The sequence below is a fragment of the Lycorma delicatula genome, chromosome 12, assembly GCF_047948215.1.
Source record: "Lycorma delicatula isolate Av1 chromosome 12, ASM4794821v1, whole genome shotgun sequence".
NCBI classification, from domain to species: domain Eukaryota; kingdom Metazoa; phylum Arthropoda; class Insecta; order Hemiptera; family Fulgoridae; genus Lycorma; species Lycorma delicatula.
The window spans coordinates 60,492,868-60,512,490 of record NC_134466.1 but is presented as its reverse complement, the minus strand read 5'-3'; the positions used below and the strand labels follow the sequence as shown (position 1 = coordinate 60,512,490).

At 31.5% G+C, this 19,623-nt stretch overlaps 1 protein-coding gene across 1 annotated transcript; it reads left to right on the top strand.

Moving 5' to 3' along the window:
• The first annotated feature begins 11,837 nt into the window (after positions 1-11,837).
• Positions 11,838-19,498, top strand: LOC142333124 (uncharacterized). The gene is made up of 3 exons (XM_075380051.1): positions 11,838-11,996; positions 14,308-14,469; positions 19,123-19,498. Exons 1-3 carry the CDS (start codon positions 11,871-11,873, stop codon positions 19,144-19,146), a joined length of 312 nt encoding a protein of 103 aa, XP_075236166.1. The 5' UTR covers positions 11,838-11,870; the 3' UTR covers positions 19,147-19,498.
• Positions 19,499-19,623: the final 125 nt, after the last annotated feature.

Genomic DNA, 19,623 nt, shown 5'->3' with positions numbered 1-19,623 from the left:
AACAATCGCGGGATAAACAATACTAATATTAGTCCTATTACTATATATTTAATTTTAGGTTTCTATTATTATTTAATACGTTATTATTTTTATTATATATTTTTGAATTTTATTTATATAAATATACTTACGAGACGTAAATAATATACACTTTTTTCACTCTGTAAAAACTATAAACATAATCTCATAAGCTAACATACAACCATGGGATTAGTTCGACTAAAATTAGTCGTACGTGCTAGTCGATTATTAAAATTAATCGATTATTTTAACAACATTCAAATGTGTATTAGTCGACCAATTTTTGAAAATTAGTAGTTGTCAACTACTTAACATTCTTATAATATTATTTACAACAATATAAAAAATTCAATCTATTAAACTGCTTTTACATAGAATTATAGATTAGTCGTTGGTCGAAAACATTAATCGCTATAGTTATGAACATTACTGCTTAAGCAAGAATGTACTTATTAGCTTATTAATAAAGGTCAAATTTAAAGAGGCATCTTTTAGAAAAATTAGTTTATTATGAAGTTACTTTTTTATTCTTGACCAATGAATGAATATTAACCACATTTGCAATAATGATGAAAGTATCTCTTGGTAAATAAATTTTGTAAATTTTATTTTTTTGAGATTTGTAAAATTTGTTAATAGGGCAAACCAATCTCTGAATTGAAGATTATGTTTCAGGGTAATTGTCAAAGAAAGAGGAAGAATCTTTTTCACCCTTTATAAACTAAGCCACACAGTCATGTCTTTCTATGTGCACACAGAATAGTGAATATTTCTCATTTAATCCATCTTCATAAGCATGGAGAGTATACACAGACAGTGAAAGACTAGTATTTCATTAGATTTCCCAGTACACTGGTTCCTAATAGATGTAGTGTAAGGCACTAATTGAAGATGTCAGGGAGATGGGATCAGTAAAGGGCTATGAATGAAGTGGTAGACCAACAATAGTCGATGAAGAAAAAACTAAGACATATCAGCTACTATATGATGTAGTCTCAACAAATCCATGCAAAAATTGTCTCAACAGAAAAAACAACTGCAATAAGACAATTTGAAAGTCAGTCTCATCCATATAAATTGAAAGCAATTCACAAGTTATTGGCCACAGACTGTGGAAAATGAATTTGATACTGTGAATGGTTTCAACAGTTCCTAGTGGAAAATTATGATTATATTTTGGACTATGTTTTCTATGTTTTAGATATTATCAATTCATCATCAGTCGTAACATCAGGAACAAGCAAATATTTTGTTTGCTCCGTTTCATGTTTAATTTCATTTTTAATAGCAATCATTAACAAACATCTTGGATTGCCAGATGCCAGGGTAACACCAAGCATTTAGCATACAAGATCTGTACGGAAAGTAATGTCACCAAGTCCACAAGTATTAAAAAAAAAATTTATTTATTGAAGAATTTTAATGTACAAGTATTATACCTGTACATTAAAATTCTTCAAAATAATGTACTCCTGTGTCAGTACATCTTTGCCAGCAGGACTTCGAGGATATCTTTGCAGATTGTATTTCCAATCTGCAAAGGCATCCTGGAAGGCCATGAAGGGTTTATAAAAGCCATTTTATAAACTGCTTTCACTTTGTCAAATTTTCTGTAACAATGTCCTTTCAGGAGAATTTAAAATCGGAAAACAAAAAGAAGTCTGTGGAAGCCAATTCAGGATTGTAGGGTGGCTGGGGCAGTATTGTCATGTTAGATTTGGCCGGATAGGTGGTTCATGGTGAAGGCAGTGTGGGCTAGCATGTTGTCATGGTGAAGTTTCCAGTCACCACTGATGTTTGGTCTGACTTGCCAGATCCTTGTTCTCAGTCTCTTGAGGACTTCTACATAAAGTTTAGAGTTAATGGTTGTCCCAAGAGGTATAAAATCAAGGTGGATGATCCCTTGATGTCAAAAAACACGATGAGCATGGTCTTGATCTATGATTTGCTAATTTGAGCCTTTTTGGAGTGAGGGGATGCCGAGGTGTGCCACTCGGCAGTTTGCATTTTCATTTCAGGGTTGTACTGGAATATCCATTTTTCATCACCAAAACATAACATTGTCCGAAATGTGATAACATTGTCCAAAATGTGAGGTTCATTTTCACACCTTTCCAAAATGTCTTGAAAAATTTTCATGGCGAGAATGTTGGTCATCGGTCAAAATTCTTCGACAAGCTTCATGCACATTTTTTCTTCCTGTGTGAAGAAATAATAATAATAATAACAAATAATAACAATATTAACAAATAATAATTTCATTTTGGAATGCTTTACGTAGTTTCATAAAAAAAATTAAGATAAAAATGATATTTCATATGCAAAAATAAACTGGAAAAAGAATAGGTATTTAATAAGCACAACAAGTTAAGTGCTAATTAAAAGTTAAATGCCTTTGTGTTAAAAATAAGATAACGGACTTGATATGATGATAGCTATCATAAAAACAATACGTTATGAAACTAATAATGTGTATACGAAGAGATTGATGAAGCAATTAAACACGTAAAAGGAGATGAAAATTTAATAATAGTTGGAGATTGGAATGCAAGCGTTGGAAAAGACAAGGAAGGAAATATAGTGGGTGAATACGGGCTGGGCAAAAGGAATGAAAGAAGGGACCGACTTATAGAGTTTTGCACGAACTATAATTTAGTAATTGCCAACACCCAATTTAAAAATCATAATAGAAGAATGTACACTTGGAAAAAGCCAGGCGATACTGCAAGGTATCAGATAGATTATATCATGGTTAAGCAAAGATTTAGAAATCAACTCGTTGACTGCAAAACTTACCCTGGAGCAGACATTGATAGCGACCATAATTTGGTGATAATGAAATGTAGATTGGGGTTTAAAACCCTGAAGAAAAGGTGTCAGATGAATCGGTGGAATTTAGAGAAGCTTGAGGAAGAGGAGGTAAAGAAGATTTTTGAGGAGGACATCGCAAGAGGTCTGAGTAAAAATGATAAGGTAGAAAATGTAGAAGAAGAATGGGAGAATGTTAAAAAGGAAATTCTTAAATCAGCAGAAGCAAACTTAGGCGGAATAAAGAGAACTGGTAGAAAACCTTGGGTTTCAGGCGATATATTGCAGCTGATGGATGAACGTAGAAAATATAAGAATGGTAGTGATGAAGAAAGTAAAAGGAACTATCGGCAATTAAGAAATGCTATAAACAGGAAGTGCAAAACGGCGAAAGAAGAGTGGATTAAAGAAAAGTGTTCAGAAGTGAAAAGAGAAATGAACATTGGTAAAATAGACGGAGCATACAGGAAAGTTAAGGAAAATTTTGGGGTACATAAATTAAAATCGAATAATGTGTTAAACAAAGATGGTACACCCATATATAATATGAAAGGTAAAGTCGATAGATGGGTGGAATATATTGAAGAGTTATACGGAGGAAATGAATTAGAAAATGGTGTTATAGAGAAAGAAGAGGAAGTTGAGGAGGATGAAATGGGAGAAACAATATTGAGATCTGAATTTAAGAGAGCATTAAAAGATTTAAATGGCAGAAAGACTCCTGGAATAGACGGAATACCTGTAGAATTACTGCACAGTACAGGTGAGGAAGCGACTGATAAATTATACAAACTGGTGTGTAATATTTATGAAAAAGGGGAGTTTCCATCAGACTTCAAAAAAAGTGTTATAGTCATGATACCAAAGAAAGCAGGGTCAGATAAATGTGAAGAATAGAGAACAATTAGTTTAACTAGTCATGCATCAAAAATCTTAACTAGAATTCTATGCAGAAGAATTGAGAGGAGAGTGGAAGAAGTGTTAGGAGAAGACCAATTTGGTTTCAGGAAAAGTATAGGGACAAGGGAAGCAATTTTAGGCCTCAGATTAATAGTAGAAGGAAGATTAAAGAAAAACAAACCAACATACTTGGCGTTTATAGACCTAGAAAAGGCATTCGATAACGTACACTGGAATAAAATGTTCAGCATTTAAAAAAAATTAGGGTTCAAATACAGAGATAGAAGAACAATTGCTAACATGTACAGGAACCAAACAGCAACAGTAACAATTGAAGAACATAAGAAAGAAGCCGTAATAAGAAAGGGAGTCCGACAAGGATGTTCCCTAACTCCGTTACTTTTTAATCTTTACATGGAACAAGCAGTTAATGATGTTAATGAACAATTTAGATTCGGAGTAACAATACAAGGTGAAAAGATAAAGATCCTACGATTTGCTGATGATATAGTAATTCTAGCCAAGAGTAAAAAGGATTTAGAAGAAACAATGAACGGCATAGATGAAATCCTACGCAAGAACTATCGCATGAAAATAAACAAGAACAAAACAAAAGTAATGAAATGTAGTAGAAATAACAAAGATGGGCCACTGAATGTGAAAATAGGAGGAGAAAAGATTATTGAGGTAGAAGAATTTTGTTATTTGGGAAGTAGAATTACTAACGATGGACAAGCAGGAGCGATATAAAATGCCGAATAGCACAAGCGAAAAGAGCCTTCAGTAAGAAATATAATTTGTTTACATCAAAAATTAATTTAAATGTCAGGAAAAGATTTTTGAAAGTATATGTTTGGAGTGTCGCTTTATATGGAGGTGAAACTTGGACGATCGGAGTATCTGAAAAGAAAAGATTAGAAGCTTTTGAAATGCGGGGCTATAGGAGAATGTTAAAAATCAAATGGGTGGATAAAGTGACAAATGAAGAGGTATTGCGACAAATAGATGAAGAAAGAAGCATTTGGAAAAATATAGTTAAAAGAAGAGACAGACTTATAGGCCACATACTAAGGCATCCTGGAATAGTCGCTCTAATATTGGAAGGACAGGTAGAAGGAAAAAATTGTGTAGGCAGGCTTTGTTTGGAATATGTAAAACAAATTGTTAGGGATGTAAGATGTAGAGGGTATACTGAAATGAAACGACTAGTACTAGATAGGGAATCTTGGAGAGCTGCATCAAACCAGTCAAATGACTGAAGACAAAAAAAAAAAAAATATTAATAACCGGGCAAATCATTCAATACTTTGCCATTTTTACTTCCTTGTACGAAGTAAAGGAACTATTGTAATCGTGAAAAATTTCGGTTTTCAGATTTCAACGGAAATATCCATTTTGACCATCCCTGAATTCATTTTGACTAGTTTCAACGTGACGTCTGTACGTATGCATCTCGCATTACTCAAAATCGATTAGTTGTCGGATGTTGAAATTTTGGATTTAGGACTGTTGTACCATCTAGTTGTGCATCTCCTCTTTTGATTGCAATCGATTTGACCAAAAAAGCTCAAAATCAAAAAAAAATTGGATTTTATCTTAACTGCAGTAATAAGCCCTCATTGAGAGCTTTTCAACGATATATCATAAATGATACTTATTTTCATTAATTCCAGAGTTATAACCAAATGAAATTTTAATTAACGAAATATTTGAATCTTAAGAGTGGATGGCACGTCGGCTCGAATCAGACTTGATTTCCATTTTTTTTTTTTAATTTTAATTTATTGATTATTAACCTCTCATCGTAAAAAAAAATACAATAAATAATAATTCAATAACAATAAATAAAATATGGTAAAAATTAGAAGTTATTAATGAAATAAAGTTTTATGTACTTTTAATTTTTAAAAATGTATATATGTAATTTAATAGGCGTACAAGGAAATCCTGTAGTGTCCACATCATTTTTAGTTTTAACCAACAAATACATTTTCACTTCTTTTTTTAACCATTTCCTCGTTTGAAAAAAAAACTAACTATGAAAATATATCTAATATATCTATATTATTCCAAAAAAATGATTAATATTTTTATCTGAGGACAAATATATATATATGTATATGTATATGTATATATATATATTCAGTGGCAGTGAATAGGAAATGTATTAATTTTTGATTCAGGATATTAAAAAAAAATTCACAGGATATGATTTATAAAATGACATTGTTTTATTGTTACTTTTAATGATTGTAATCAATATATAAAATCGGTAATCATATTTTTAACATAAAGGCTGAAATTATTGACTTATTAACACAGCCTATACTTTTTTCAGTTTATTATAATTCTCTCCTTATGAAAATATCATTTCTACTTTAATATTTTGGGAGAAACTGCATAAAGTATCCAAAATGAAATTATTATTTGTTGTTGTAAATGTTATATATTTTAACTTTGTGTTTTGTTTGTGGGAAGAGAAAGCTGTAAGTTCATTTTTTTAAAAATGTTTACTGTAGTTATAAGAAAAAAGATTCATTCAAAAAAACGAAACCTAAGAAAAAAAAATAATGCGTCAAATTTTTAAGCGACTTCAAATTTTTTTCGCTTTCCTGGTTGTACGTCTATTACTGATGCAACAGCATACCCGTAAACAAACGTTATATCGATCAGCTTAAATTTTAGGTATCAGGTTTTTCAAATGTCAATTTTTAAGACTCCCTAGTATAAAGAGCATAAAAAGTTATCAAACTTTCGTAAAGATGTTTGTACGTGAATGTGTTGATTCATTATCTCCGATTTGTCTAAATTCTTCGATACTGACTAAAAAGATTTCTACATATGGGCATTGATTGCCCATATGCCCATAAGTCCTAAATTATGGGCATTTATTGCCCATAAGTCCTAAATTTTGGACACAATTAAAAAAGGAAGAAGGGTACTTTTCACTATTTTTAATTTTTTGTAGCGATCGTAGAAAATTAAGCTTTAAGTACGATGAAAGTCTTTACGCGATTTAAAACTTCATAGCTTTAAATCGATAGGATTTAAAAGCAGATAGATATCCAACATCATTTCTAAACAGTTTTTTCTGATATCTTTAAAACCTGTTTATCAAAATAATTGAAATTTATCACAAATATTTTTTATGTATATCCAGGTTCGGCCTGATTTTCAACAACATTGAAAAAAGGGCGTTACATTACCCATACTACAGGGTGTCCCATATAAAACGCAACCCATCAATCACTCATCTATGAAATTTCAAAAGTCAAGCTTACTCCCTTACTCGTTACTGAAATGGACTCGTCCAACATCTGAACATCGCGGCGACGCAGTAGAACACTACCGATAGTAACAACAATGCAATCATAACTTTTAGTGTATTGCTATAGACAAAATGGTGTTTTCGCTAGATGAACGTGTTTTCATTGTCGAGTCGTACTTCAGTACGAAATCAGCGGTTGCAGTGCAAGATTTGTTTCGCCATAAGTACCCGGATAAACCAGCTCCTAACAAAACATCAAAAGGTTAGTTGCAAAATTTAGAGGGGCCGGTTCTATTAATAACAAGGAACACAAAAGATCTGAGTCGGTGTTGAATACAGATACAGTCGCTGAAATCAAAGACCGATTACTCGCCTCGCCAAATAAATCGATCAGAAGTTTGTCTGCTGAAATTAATTTGTCTAAATCAACTATTCATCGGGCGACCAAACGATTACAATTACGACCTTATCGCATTCAAACGGTTCATCGACTTCTTGAGCCCGACAAAGAAAAACGGCTACAATATTGTCAACGGTTCCGTCGATTTCTGCGTGAGGGAATTAACGTTATGAATTCGTTTTTTTTTTCACCGATGAAGCACGGTTTCATTTGGACGGCTACGTAAACAGCCAAAACAGTAGAATTTGGAGTGCTGAAAATCGCCACGTTTATCACGAAAAACAATTACACCCGCAGAAGTCGGGCGTGTGGTGCGCGATATATCGCGGAAGAAAGTAATAAGTTCTATTTTTTTCGAGTACACCATTAATGCAGAACGATATCAGGATATTTTATTTCAGTTCATCGCACTCTTGGAAAAGGAAGACAGACACTGCTGGCTACAACATGACGGTGCGACATCGCACTACGCAGGTTCAACTTCTGATTTCGTCGAGGAATTCTTTGGTAATCGTATTATCGGTCGAGGCTTGTGATCACCAAAATCTCCAGATTTGACTGCGGCGGATTTTTTTCTACGGGGTTACCTCAAAGAAAAATCCTACAGCAACAAACCCCGAACACTTGAACAACTGAAAGTCAATATTGAACAAGCTGTATTAAATATCCGACCACAAACTTTGAAAAAAGTTGCAAGAAACGCTGTAAAAAGAATTGAAGCTTGTATTCAAGAAGATGGCGGCCACTTCCAACATTTACGCTAAACGGAAGGTAATGGATGGTAATAATAAAAATTACATTTACATTTACACATGCCTTTTTATTATGTCAATACCTACCAATATAAGGTTGGGTTGCGTTTTATATGGGGCACTCTGTATTTCCCCAGTGAATATACCTAGAATAGGTATAAATTAAATAGATAAATGGCAAAATATAGTGATCATATAAAAAAATTAGGAATCAGGTTTTTTGCAAATTTCTATTTTAGGTCCCTTTTTGACTAAACATATATTTGGTCAAGACTCAATAAGCCCAAAAGCACTGCAACGTGTGTCGCAGTGCTTTTTGGCTTAGAATTAACGAAACCAATTTCTTCAAATTCGCCTGAAATATTTCTGTACATGGAACAGTAATCATATTATTTTTTTTCAAACCTCGTTTTATTATTGTGAAAACCCCATTTCGATTTCTTCAGAGGGATTTTAGAGAAAATTAATTTGTTACCTACAACCCATATATAAATAATCCAAAAAGGGTTTTTCGAAAAATTAACATACTATTAAAAGTGAATATATTTTTTTTGTTATTTTACTCTATTTCCCTTCGATTTAAATAGTTTTCAAACATTTTTGTAATTCTAAATACAGCTTTTAAGAAATTTTTAAAATTATAGATCCAAAAGATTTAAAATAATTTAATGTAATAAAAATCTGTTGCGGATACAATTATTTTTTAATTAAAAGAAAGGAGACCTTTCATTTTTTATATGATTTTTTTTAATTTTATTTTTTACCACATTATGAGCCGAGTTTAATGATTATGTATTTTATGTTTTAAAGGAAATATTTTAAGGAATCTTGCTTGGTAAGTTTGTTTATAGGTAAGACGTCTGAATAATTTTTGAATGAAAAATTATGCGATTGAATAGACAATTTGAATTTTTTGTTTGTCTTCATCTTTACAAAATATAAGATAATAAACAACGAGGTCTCATTCTCATTTAATAATATACGTTAAACACATACTTCCATAGCGAAACGGTAGTGTTTTGGTTCTTTGCTTTTCATCCGGTAAAAGATACAGGTTTGAATATCGTTCAGCCATGACATTTTTAATATAAACTGTCAATTTCATATTTTTATGCACAAGCTTCAGGCTTATACGTTTCCTCTTTATCGTTAAATAATTACCTATTTTAGTACGCAAGAAAAAAATTTCTTAAGCAGCGACAAATTACTTCCTTCACCAATTTGTAAACTTGTAAATAATTGGGGCGAAATTAGATTTTTATACAGTGGATGTAATTACTCAAGATTTTCATTCGTCTTCTCTTCATATTTTTCATATATGTATTCGTAAGGATTGGTAATCCATTAAATAACTTTTCAACTAATAAATGCTACTTTTTATAATTCTCTACTTTTTAAACGATCTATTTATTTTTTTTCAATCAGATCCCCCCGTCGTGTTAAACTCAAAAATTTTAAATATAAAGAAATACCATTGTGATTTATCATTTTAAAGTGCAATGAAAACTAATAATTTTTATGTAGATAAACGAATGGACAACTCTAATCAAAGTGGTCATCAGTTAGTTTCTGAAATGTCCTACAGCCGCTTCAAGTACTGATTTCGCACAAAAAAGAATACTCTCGTTTTAAAATAGGAGCATTTGCTTTTTTTAAAAAAAAGAAATGATTTACTATTGATCATTTATGTAAATTTAATTACCGATCACTTTTTCTTTAAATTAGTGATGAAAAATGCTTTGGTTAGTATCGTTATAGCTTGATCATTTAATTATTGACGTTTAAAACGATTCACATTTCTATCTTTTCGTTTAAAATTTTTGAGCGATCATATGGGTCATACCACACAAATAAATACGCTTTCATTTAAAGAACACCTAATGAAATCGGTAGACAAATTAAAAGCGAGAAACAACGCTATACATAAGCTCTGCGGAACAACGTGGGGAGCATCGGCTTCCACTTTGCGCACATCGGTTCTGTACCTCGTCTTCTCGGCTGCTGAATATTGTGCGTCAGTGTGGCTAACAGCCCTTATGTTCGTAGAATTGATGCTCAACTTAATGACACTATGAGAATGATTGCTGGGTCATCAGGTGTACCCCTGCGGAATGGCTCCCGGTATTGAACCACGTATTACCCCCAAACCTGCTCCGTATGAACGCTCTTATAAGAGAGTACAAGAAGATTATGGACAATCGAAACCTACCGATACATGAGGGCGCCAATCGTGGTCGCATTTGAACTAGAAAGCGACCTATCCAAACAGCAATTGCTGCCACAGAGGAAGGATTTAACGTGACTGACGCCTGGCTTCAATTAACGGACTACAAAGCAGAATAACCAAATCCCATGTACGAGATGCGACAATAAAGTAATGAGACTGATTTTTCTTTGCAAGATGTGGTAACCCTGCAGCTTGCGTAGGCACACCATCTTTGACCTAGGTCTATAAGCTACTTCTAGTCCAAGCGGCACATTGATGCAACTGCTCAGTCGTGAGTTGTGCTGTAATAAGTGAACACGTGTTTGTGTCTCTCGTCACAGAAATGAAACCGCAAAATATTGTGCAACGGTATGCCATTTTTTTTTTGCGTTAAATCGGGTGAAAACGCGACGACAACTTTTACGGTAAGCTTCAGAAGGCTTTTGGAGAGGAGGTTATGTCAAGAACTCAAGTTTTTCTAACGAGGGTCTTGGAGGATATTGCAGAAGATGAGTTCCAGAAATGTTACCGTCAATGGCAGAAGCGCTGGAATAAGTGTGTGCAATCAGAGGGGAACTACTTTGAAGGAGATAAAACGTGACTAAAATGGTAAGCAACATTTTTTTTCACATCAGTCTCATTAGTTTATTGTCGCACCTCGTATTACTCAAAAGCCACCGGGTTTTGACTTGCACGTAAGACATGGTCAACGTTAAACAGAATACGAACTCAGCATCGTAAGTGCGCCTATTTAATGTATAAATGGGTTAAAACACCGACGCCCCTTTGCGAGTGTGTTGAAAATCAAACTGTTAAACACATCACAGAAGTTCGCCCTAGGACAACTTATGAAGGGACTTCTGATGATTTCCTGATGGCGACTCCAGAATCAGTAGCTTATATTAATTTTTTTAGATGTTTTTAATTTTAACTATAATTGGTGTTCTGTCTATACGCTAAATATATACAGAAATCAAGATTGTTTCGATGTAGAAAACATCTTGCTAACATCGTCATCCTAATCTTCTTGCTAAGTACCATGTTTCTCTATTTAACAGTTTAAAAGCTGCCACACATTATAATTGAAAACTTTTTAAAAATAGTTAAATGGATTCAATCGTTTACTAATATTTAAAATGTTTCTCATTTACCAGTTGTAATATTTTAAAAGTTTATTTTCGGTAAAAAAAAAAACTGCTGTGCTTGGTTCAAGAAAAAGTGTAATTTTTTTTAACATACACCAGTGAATTATTAGACATTGCAAGCATTAGCTTCATTAGAAAATATAGTTAATTTTCATAATTCTACCGCCTGAAAATGCAGCTAAGAAAATCATACCAGTTGTTTATTTAATTTTTTGATAAATAAACAGCTATCACCTACTATTAATGTTCTGAAAATACTATCAAATTATCAATTTGCTTTTTGTAAACCCCGTAGAAACAAAAATAACTATTTACAAATATTATCTTTCAAGGGCCATACAAATTAAAACCATCAAATAATTATTTAAGAATGTGTGAAAAATTGGGTCGAAATTCAAGTTGGTTGGAAGATACAAAACTACATATATACAATGAAACTCATTTTGCTTTCACTGGGACTGTAGTGATGAATACGGAAGTAAATAATAATATGTGGGTATGTTTTTATTATGTGCATTTACTTATTATTTTTAATGGTGAAATTTTTAAATTATGTGAATAATATTTTAATTTTAAAAATATTACATAATTGAGTGATTTACAATTTTTAATTTAGTATAAATATGTAATATTTATGTAATATTACATATTAACAGTAATAATTGAAGAACATAAGAAAGAAGCCGTAATAAGAAAGGGAGTCCGACAAGGATGTTCCATATCCTCGCTACTTTTTAATCTTTACATAGAACTAGCAGTTAATGATGTTAAAGAACAATTTAGATTCGGAGTAACAGTGCAAGGTGAAAAGATAAAGATGCTACGATTTGCTGATGATATAGTAATTCTAGCCGACAGTAAAAAGGATTTAGAAGAAATAATGAACGGCATAGATGAAGTCCTACGCAAGAACTATCGCGTGAAAATAAACAAGAACAAAACTAAAGTAATGAAATGTAGTAGAAATAACAAAGATGGGCCACTGAATGTGAAAATAGGAGGAGAAAAGATTATTGAGGTAGAAGAATTTTGTTATTTGGGAAGTAGAATTACTAAAGATGGACGAAGCAGGAGCGATATAAAATGCCGAATAGTACAAGCTAAACGAGCCTTCAGTAAGAAATATAAGTTGTTTATATCAAAAATTAATTTAAATGTCAGGAAAAGATTTTTGAAAATATATGTTTGGAGTGTCGCTTTATATGGAGGTGAAACTTGGACGATCGGAGTATCTGAAAAGAAAAGATTAGAAGCTTTTGAAATGCGGAGTATAGGAGAATGTTAAAAATCAGATGGGTGGATAAAGTGACAAATGAAGAGGTATTGCGACAAATAGATGAAGAAAGAACCATTTGGAAAAATATAGTTAAAAGAAGAGACAGACTTATAGGCCACATACTAAGGCATCCTGGAATAGTCGCTTTAATATTGGAAGGACAGGTAGAAGGAAAAAATTGTGTAGGCAGGCTACGTTTGGAATATGTAAAACAAATTGTTAGGGATGTAGGATGTAGAGGGTATACTGAAATGAAACGACTAGCACTAGATAGGGAATCTTGGAGAGCTGCTTCAAACCAGTCAAATGACTGAAGACAAAAAAAAAAGTAATATTAATAATTTTACTTTATAAATAATGTTAGGATCGCCTTTCAATTAAACAAATATCCTTAATTAACATGTAGAAAAGTCACATCTGGAAAATTTGTTATTTAAGTTACACAAAATTAGTGTTACCATCAAGAATATCTGGCAATTTTAAGTAGTGAAAAAAAATTTCAGTAACTAGATCTATGATGTCCACATCATACCTCCTTAATTGATTTAACCAAAATTAGACGGTATTAGTGACCCGAATTCAGAATTTATCATAGAGAATATCATAAAAATCTGTTAAACCAATCTGAAAACATTAAGTAAAATGATTACTGATGAAAAAAAGGAAAAAAATAAGTCCTATTATTATCCACAGGATACATTACCGAAATGATATTCTTTTTTTCTAACATTATCTCCTAAGTTTTCGACAGTTTTGTTGTTAATAAAAGTCGACATGTTTAAAATGTTATTTCTTTTTTGTTGACATTATTTACATCAATCTTCTTATAATTAAATTCTCTACAATTTATGTTTAAAAAATGTATAATTTATTGCCAATTTAACAACGTTATTGTATGTCAAACGTAAAAAAAATGTGTTTTCTGACCCTATTTTTGGCGTTTTACATGGGATATCTTAGAAACTAAGAGAGATTTTGAAGTTCTTGGACCTATTTTTTTCGATTTCCCAGCTCCAAAACCATAAGAAACAATTGAATTTGTTCCTTAATTGACCTTTCCAGAATTTCAGAATGCCTTAATTTACCCGGAGGAACTGAAACTCGGGCGAAATCTTTCACCCTGTATAACTCGCTAACGAAGCGTTTTCGGACCTATGTTTATATGAACTTTTTTCTTATTTTTAGCCTCTAGAATGAGTTGCCAAAGTATTGCCTTATCCTCCTGAATCACTCTGTATATTCATAATAAATGGGTTGAAGTACCCTTCCCACAAATGTCTGAAAGATAATACCATATATAATTTTGAACCGTGTTTAATTTTCAAGAATTTATCAAATTATTCTTGGAAGTAAATGTATAGAGGGAGAATACAGATTTTGAACAAAATAGAAAAGATAAATTAATAGAATTTAGAAGGTATTTATGGATGACTGTCGTATCACCGCTTGAACAACATGTTTTTATTTAAATATATTGAATTTCATATGTAAAGCTTTACTTTATACCACTTATTTTTTTCCTTTACTTTAGATCCGTGCGATTATTCAATATAAACGTAAAGGATCAGACAAATGGAATAGTATTGTCTCTGTAAATATGAAAGGTTGTGATGTAATCGAGAGATATGTAAAAAAAATCTTAACGGAAATGCTTGCTAATGCTGGATTTAAATATAAATGTCCTATCCTAAAAGTGAGTGATGATTATTAAATATACAGATTTATATTATAAAGATTCAGTGTTTTATAATTAATTTAATTATAATTAATAATATAAGATTTAAAGTTACATATATTAAAATAAAGTTTATTGTAGATAGATTAATATTTCAATTAGTAAAGATCAATAGTAATAAATAGAGACCGGATTATATGAATTTGCATATTAAGCCCATTCTCACCGGTTATTGCATTCTATAAAATCTTCTTACAAAACCTTCTCAGATCATAACACCTGTGTTGTAGGGATAGTTACGAAAAATGGAAAATTTTTTTTTAAAAGAATTATTTTCTACAAGATTAGATAAAGAAAAATCAACATTCACATCTTGTAACAATATACTAAGCTTAAAGTGGCAAGATGGGAAGCCAGTATTTATTATTTCAACCTTCACTATTTTCCCGACTCTGTTGAAGTAACCGCTCAAAGAGGATTAAAAGTTTTAAATCCCAATGTAGTTAATGATTACAAACAATTTACGTGTGGGGTTGATAAGTATGAAAAATTGAATAGCTTTTCAGTTATGAGATGATATAGTAAGGGATACAAAAAATTATATTATTTGTTAGATTTAACTTTATATAATTCCAGTGTTATTCACAAATTGAAAACTGGTAAAAATTATTTCTGATTTCAGAGTCAATCTAGCTGAATAAATAATAGAAAATTTCATAATTCCTGATAACTATAATGTAATAGGTAGACCTTCTACTTCTGAGGACACACCAACACGCCTTCAAGCAAAAAACTGGGGTCATTTATTGAAAAAATTCCAACTTCTAAAGCAATTAATGCTACAAGGTGTAAAGTTTGTACAACAACCAAAAAAAGATCAGAGACAGTACGGTGGTGTAAAATATGTAAGGTTGCCCTTCTTATAGAAAACTGTTTGAACTGTACTCTACTACATCTTGTCCTAGATAGTGCAACTTAAAAGTAGTGCTCCAGGATCAGGGTGTGGAGGGGACCAACAATATAATGGAGGTGATGCTCAGCAATAGCAATAAATGGGAGTGTGTCTCGACTACGATCACATCAATGATAGGAGAGAAGGCCAATGCAGAGAGGCGACGACAGACTGAGCAGATGCGAATCTATAGAGACTTGGATGACGGGGTGATCAAGGGAGGCCAGCTTCTGGGAGTGGGTGGTGGGAGCTCCTCGGAGTCGTCGCTCGTCGATCAGCCCCTGGAGACGCCTTCCGGTCATACGGATTTAGATAGTAGAGTGCCTGGGTGATCATGCAGGGGCTGTACATACCATATGGCTTAGATCCTCCCCCTGCATGATAGGAGGAAAGGTTTTTTAGCAGGTGAGAGCCCCGCACTGCCATCAGTGCAGGCCTGACGGTGGCTGGCAGAGCTTTTTCCTCTCCCTATGGAAAGAAAGAAAAAAAAACCATACTACATCAAAATATACTTTTTTACCAGTGTGTAAAATATTGAATGTATATAATGTAAATAATAAAATTTACTATATAGTGCATGTAAATAATGATTGGTGTTAGATGAATTTAATAGTTCTTGTAAGTAAACAACTTCCCGTGCTTTCATTGCATGTTAAACATAGAAATTAATTCAGTCAGGAGGATTACGTTTTGTTGCTGTAAAATTTGAACGGAAATCGGTTATTATTACACATTGTAAATCTTAGAAAAAAATTATTCAAAATCATTGTTAATTTCTTCTGGATTTCATAAATAAAAGAAAATTTAAAGGGTGAAAATAGATCCATTGGTTGATAGGATAAATAAGTTTGATAACTGAAATAGATTTTGAAATCAAAAAAAATTTCCAAAAAAATTATGTAGTGTAAGTTAGTTACATCACATTAATTTTGCTTTATATTTTTTTCAATAAAGCTTACAGATTTTATTTTGTTACTTTTATGTAGTTCACAGTTTATAATTTTATATCATCAACCTGAATTTGGTAAAATTGTTTCATGAAATTATTTTGAGTATACATGTACAAAACAACCTTTGAAGCAGACCTTTTTCATAAAAGTAATAAACACTAATTGTTTGTTGTTAGTTTATATGATATTTTAACACAAAAAATTTACTTTAAATTACATCTGTATGTGCGTTCTTCTATTCTCTGCATACAGTTTTATCTGTTACTTAGTTTGAAGTGCATTTATACATGATAAACACCTTTGATTCTTCAACATGGAAGATAATCCATGTTGAAGAATCAAAGGTGTTTAGGCTGGCTATAGATATTCACAATTTTAACAAATAACTATTAATATAACGAATGTATTTATTATGATGTGTAATACACGTTACGACAAATTAATACTTAAATAGTAATAATAATGAAAAGGCTCACGAACGTTTTGAATTTCTTGTCCTTTTTAACCTCACCGAGTCACTGTCCTTCATCAATTAACCAGCCACACAACAATACTGAATTAAATGAATTTTTATTTTTAACAAAAGGTGTAAAAACAATTTGATGACAAATGTCAGCTCACTAACATTATTTAGTTGAAAATGGAAGGTTTTCTTCTTGTTAATACCAGGATTAGGTGGTAACACTTGTTCCGGCTACAAAAGTTGATTTTATAAGTTACTAATAAAAAATTTCCCTTTAATGAAAAATTCAATAAATTTAGTAATAGCTCCATCACTATCTCTTCATTGGTCTACCAATATCCCTCTTCCCCATTGCCCTGTATGTTAACACCTCATTTGGGTCTCTTCCGCTTATTATATTCTCTACATAAAGAAAATTTTTTCTTTGATTTTTACTTTATCTGTGATAAATTATTCAGTCTGACCATCAAGGAAGTCACCAAATTTTGGAGATGATCCATCATCCTTCAAAATGATCATTTAAAAATCCTTTGCCGACTGAGCGTAACAAGCTAAAGCTCAGCCAGTTTAGAGAAAGATGGAACAGTTTGTTTCCATACTAATTGATTGAAGTTCAAGAATAAAACAGTTTTCAAGAATATTATGGTATAAAGAGTTCGTTCAGAATGGTCCTATCAGATGCTTTTCAAATTTTGCTCTCCACATTATTGTACGTTGTCAGTGGTCTGCGATTTCCTCATAAAATTGAAAATTTTCTTTAAACCATAACTACATGTAAATGTATTACTCAGGTTAACGGCACTCATCAGAAAAAAAAACTGGTTTCTGTAATTGAACATTAGGAAAATGTCTTAGATAAGTTTTACAAATAGGTTTTTCTTAAAGCCAAATCCTATTCAGAAAGCTCATTAATAAGAATAGGTTTAAAGGTTTTAAACAAAGATCTTTTTTATATTATTCCTTGTTTTGTATGGGAAATGTTAACTCTTAAGACCTTTTTCTTGTCGATTTAAGAGCAGTTCATAAACAGGATTTTTCATTAATGTAAGACTGGAATGACGATGCAATCGGCTGGAAAGACATCCAAAATCATTTCAAATCAAGAACTGATCCCGGCAAAAGTTTTTTCCCTACTAGTTCAATATGATATTTTAGGTTGTGGTATTTTAAAAGAAAGCTTTAATTTTAATGATTCTGATAACAGATTGGCATTCAGTGATGAAAAAATTTCTTTGACTGGTACATGATCTAATAAAAAAAGTAGTGATGTTGGAATAAAAAAAAAAATTAAATACTGTAGAATAGAGAATGTACTGTTAGATACAATAAAACACATCTACCCAAAAATGGACTGATAAAATGGTCATGAATATTGTTTGTATCTCCTGATGAGTTTGATTTATCACAACAAAGAAAAAGCAATAAAAAAAAAATTGCATTTTCTCACATAGATATATTACTTACTAGTAATGATATGGACCGCTGTAAAGATAGTAATGTATCTGGACATAATGGTAATTACCATTGTATAGATTCAAACAAATAAATTCATATTTTCTGACAGTTAAACATTTGACCTTTTAATTTTGCTTGTAATTCTACAAAAAGAAATGTTATTAAGAATAACTCAAATCCAATTTTTTTCAACTAATATTTCAATAAAAATGTTTGTTACTCTGCCAATCTCCATGGCAGAATGATAGCAACTCTTGGCCTTTCATCTTGATGTCCCGCATTTTATTCCTGTTTAGGCATGAAATTTTTCGTACAATACTTAATTTACATTTCATATTCTTATGGTATCAGTTTTCGACTTATGTGATAATTATCTTCAAATAAAAAAATAAATTATAATAAGTTAATGCCCTCTTGTTTTAAAATAATTTTTGTCTTTAATAATAGTTTGTGTCTTATGTCAATAACATATTGAATGTAGGTGACTGTCTACTTCTTTTTTCCTTATATATATGGCGATCTGTTCATTTTGTGAATAATAAATCACCCTCATGGCCCAAAGAGATGAGAATGATATGTAAATGAGGTATATTCATATACGACTTTGACCAACATTCCTGAGATATTTGTTTAACTGAACCCCAAAGTATACTGTCTGGTATTTAAATCCAGATAATAATAACTTACCTTTACTAGAATTTAAAAATCAGAATCTTTGACTTCCAAAATCATCTTATTTGTGATGGAGGTTTTACTACTACACCAAACTGGTGTATATTTGTTTACATTAAGAATTATTTTTTTCTATTTTTATTGCATTTTAATGGCTGTGTTTTTTAATTTTATCACAGGGAGTATATCATTTAAAAGACTAGATAATCAATCTAAACGTAGTAGATAATATACCAGTTCTTCCATATGGAATTACAAAATGTCAGCTTCAGTTTTTCTCAATGAAAAGAAACAGAAAAGTTTTGGAGACATGTGTTGAAATCTTACTTGATGTATTACCAAAGGAATAACATCTTACAAATATAAGTATTAAATATAAAAACAACTAAAACATAAATAAATGTCACATTTATAAAATGATTAAGGGAATTGAAATAAGAAACACACCTATAAAGAAATATCCAGAACATATTTTCAGCACTTTATGATTTCTAAACATATATATTTTATGAATATGATAAAGTATTTTACAAAAAAATTATGTACGCATGTTTATTACAGCACTTTCAACAACGTAAATAAATTTCATTTTCAAAATGACAGACTTTTTCATTTTTCAGTAATTAATACTTTCTCGATAGCTAATAGATATTTAATAAAATTATGTTTTATGATGTCAA

Excerpts from the sequence above, each read along its gene's own strand:
- LOC142333124 (XM_075380051.1), top strand. The coding sequence starts at position 11,871 with ATGTGTGAAAAATTGGGTCGAAATTCAAGTTGGTTGGAAGATACAAAA. Across the intron at positions 11,997-14,307 it reads AAGTAAATAATAATATGTGG|ATCCGTGCGATTATTCAATA; the intron begins GTATGTTTTTAT and ends CCTTTACTTTAG. Across the intron at positions 14,470-19,122 it reads ATAAATGTCCTATCCTAAAA|GGAGTATATCATTTAAAAGA; the intron begins GTGAGTGATGAT and ends ATTTTATCACAG.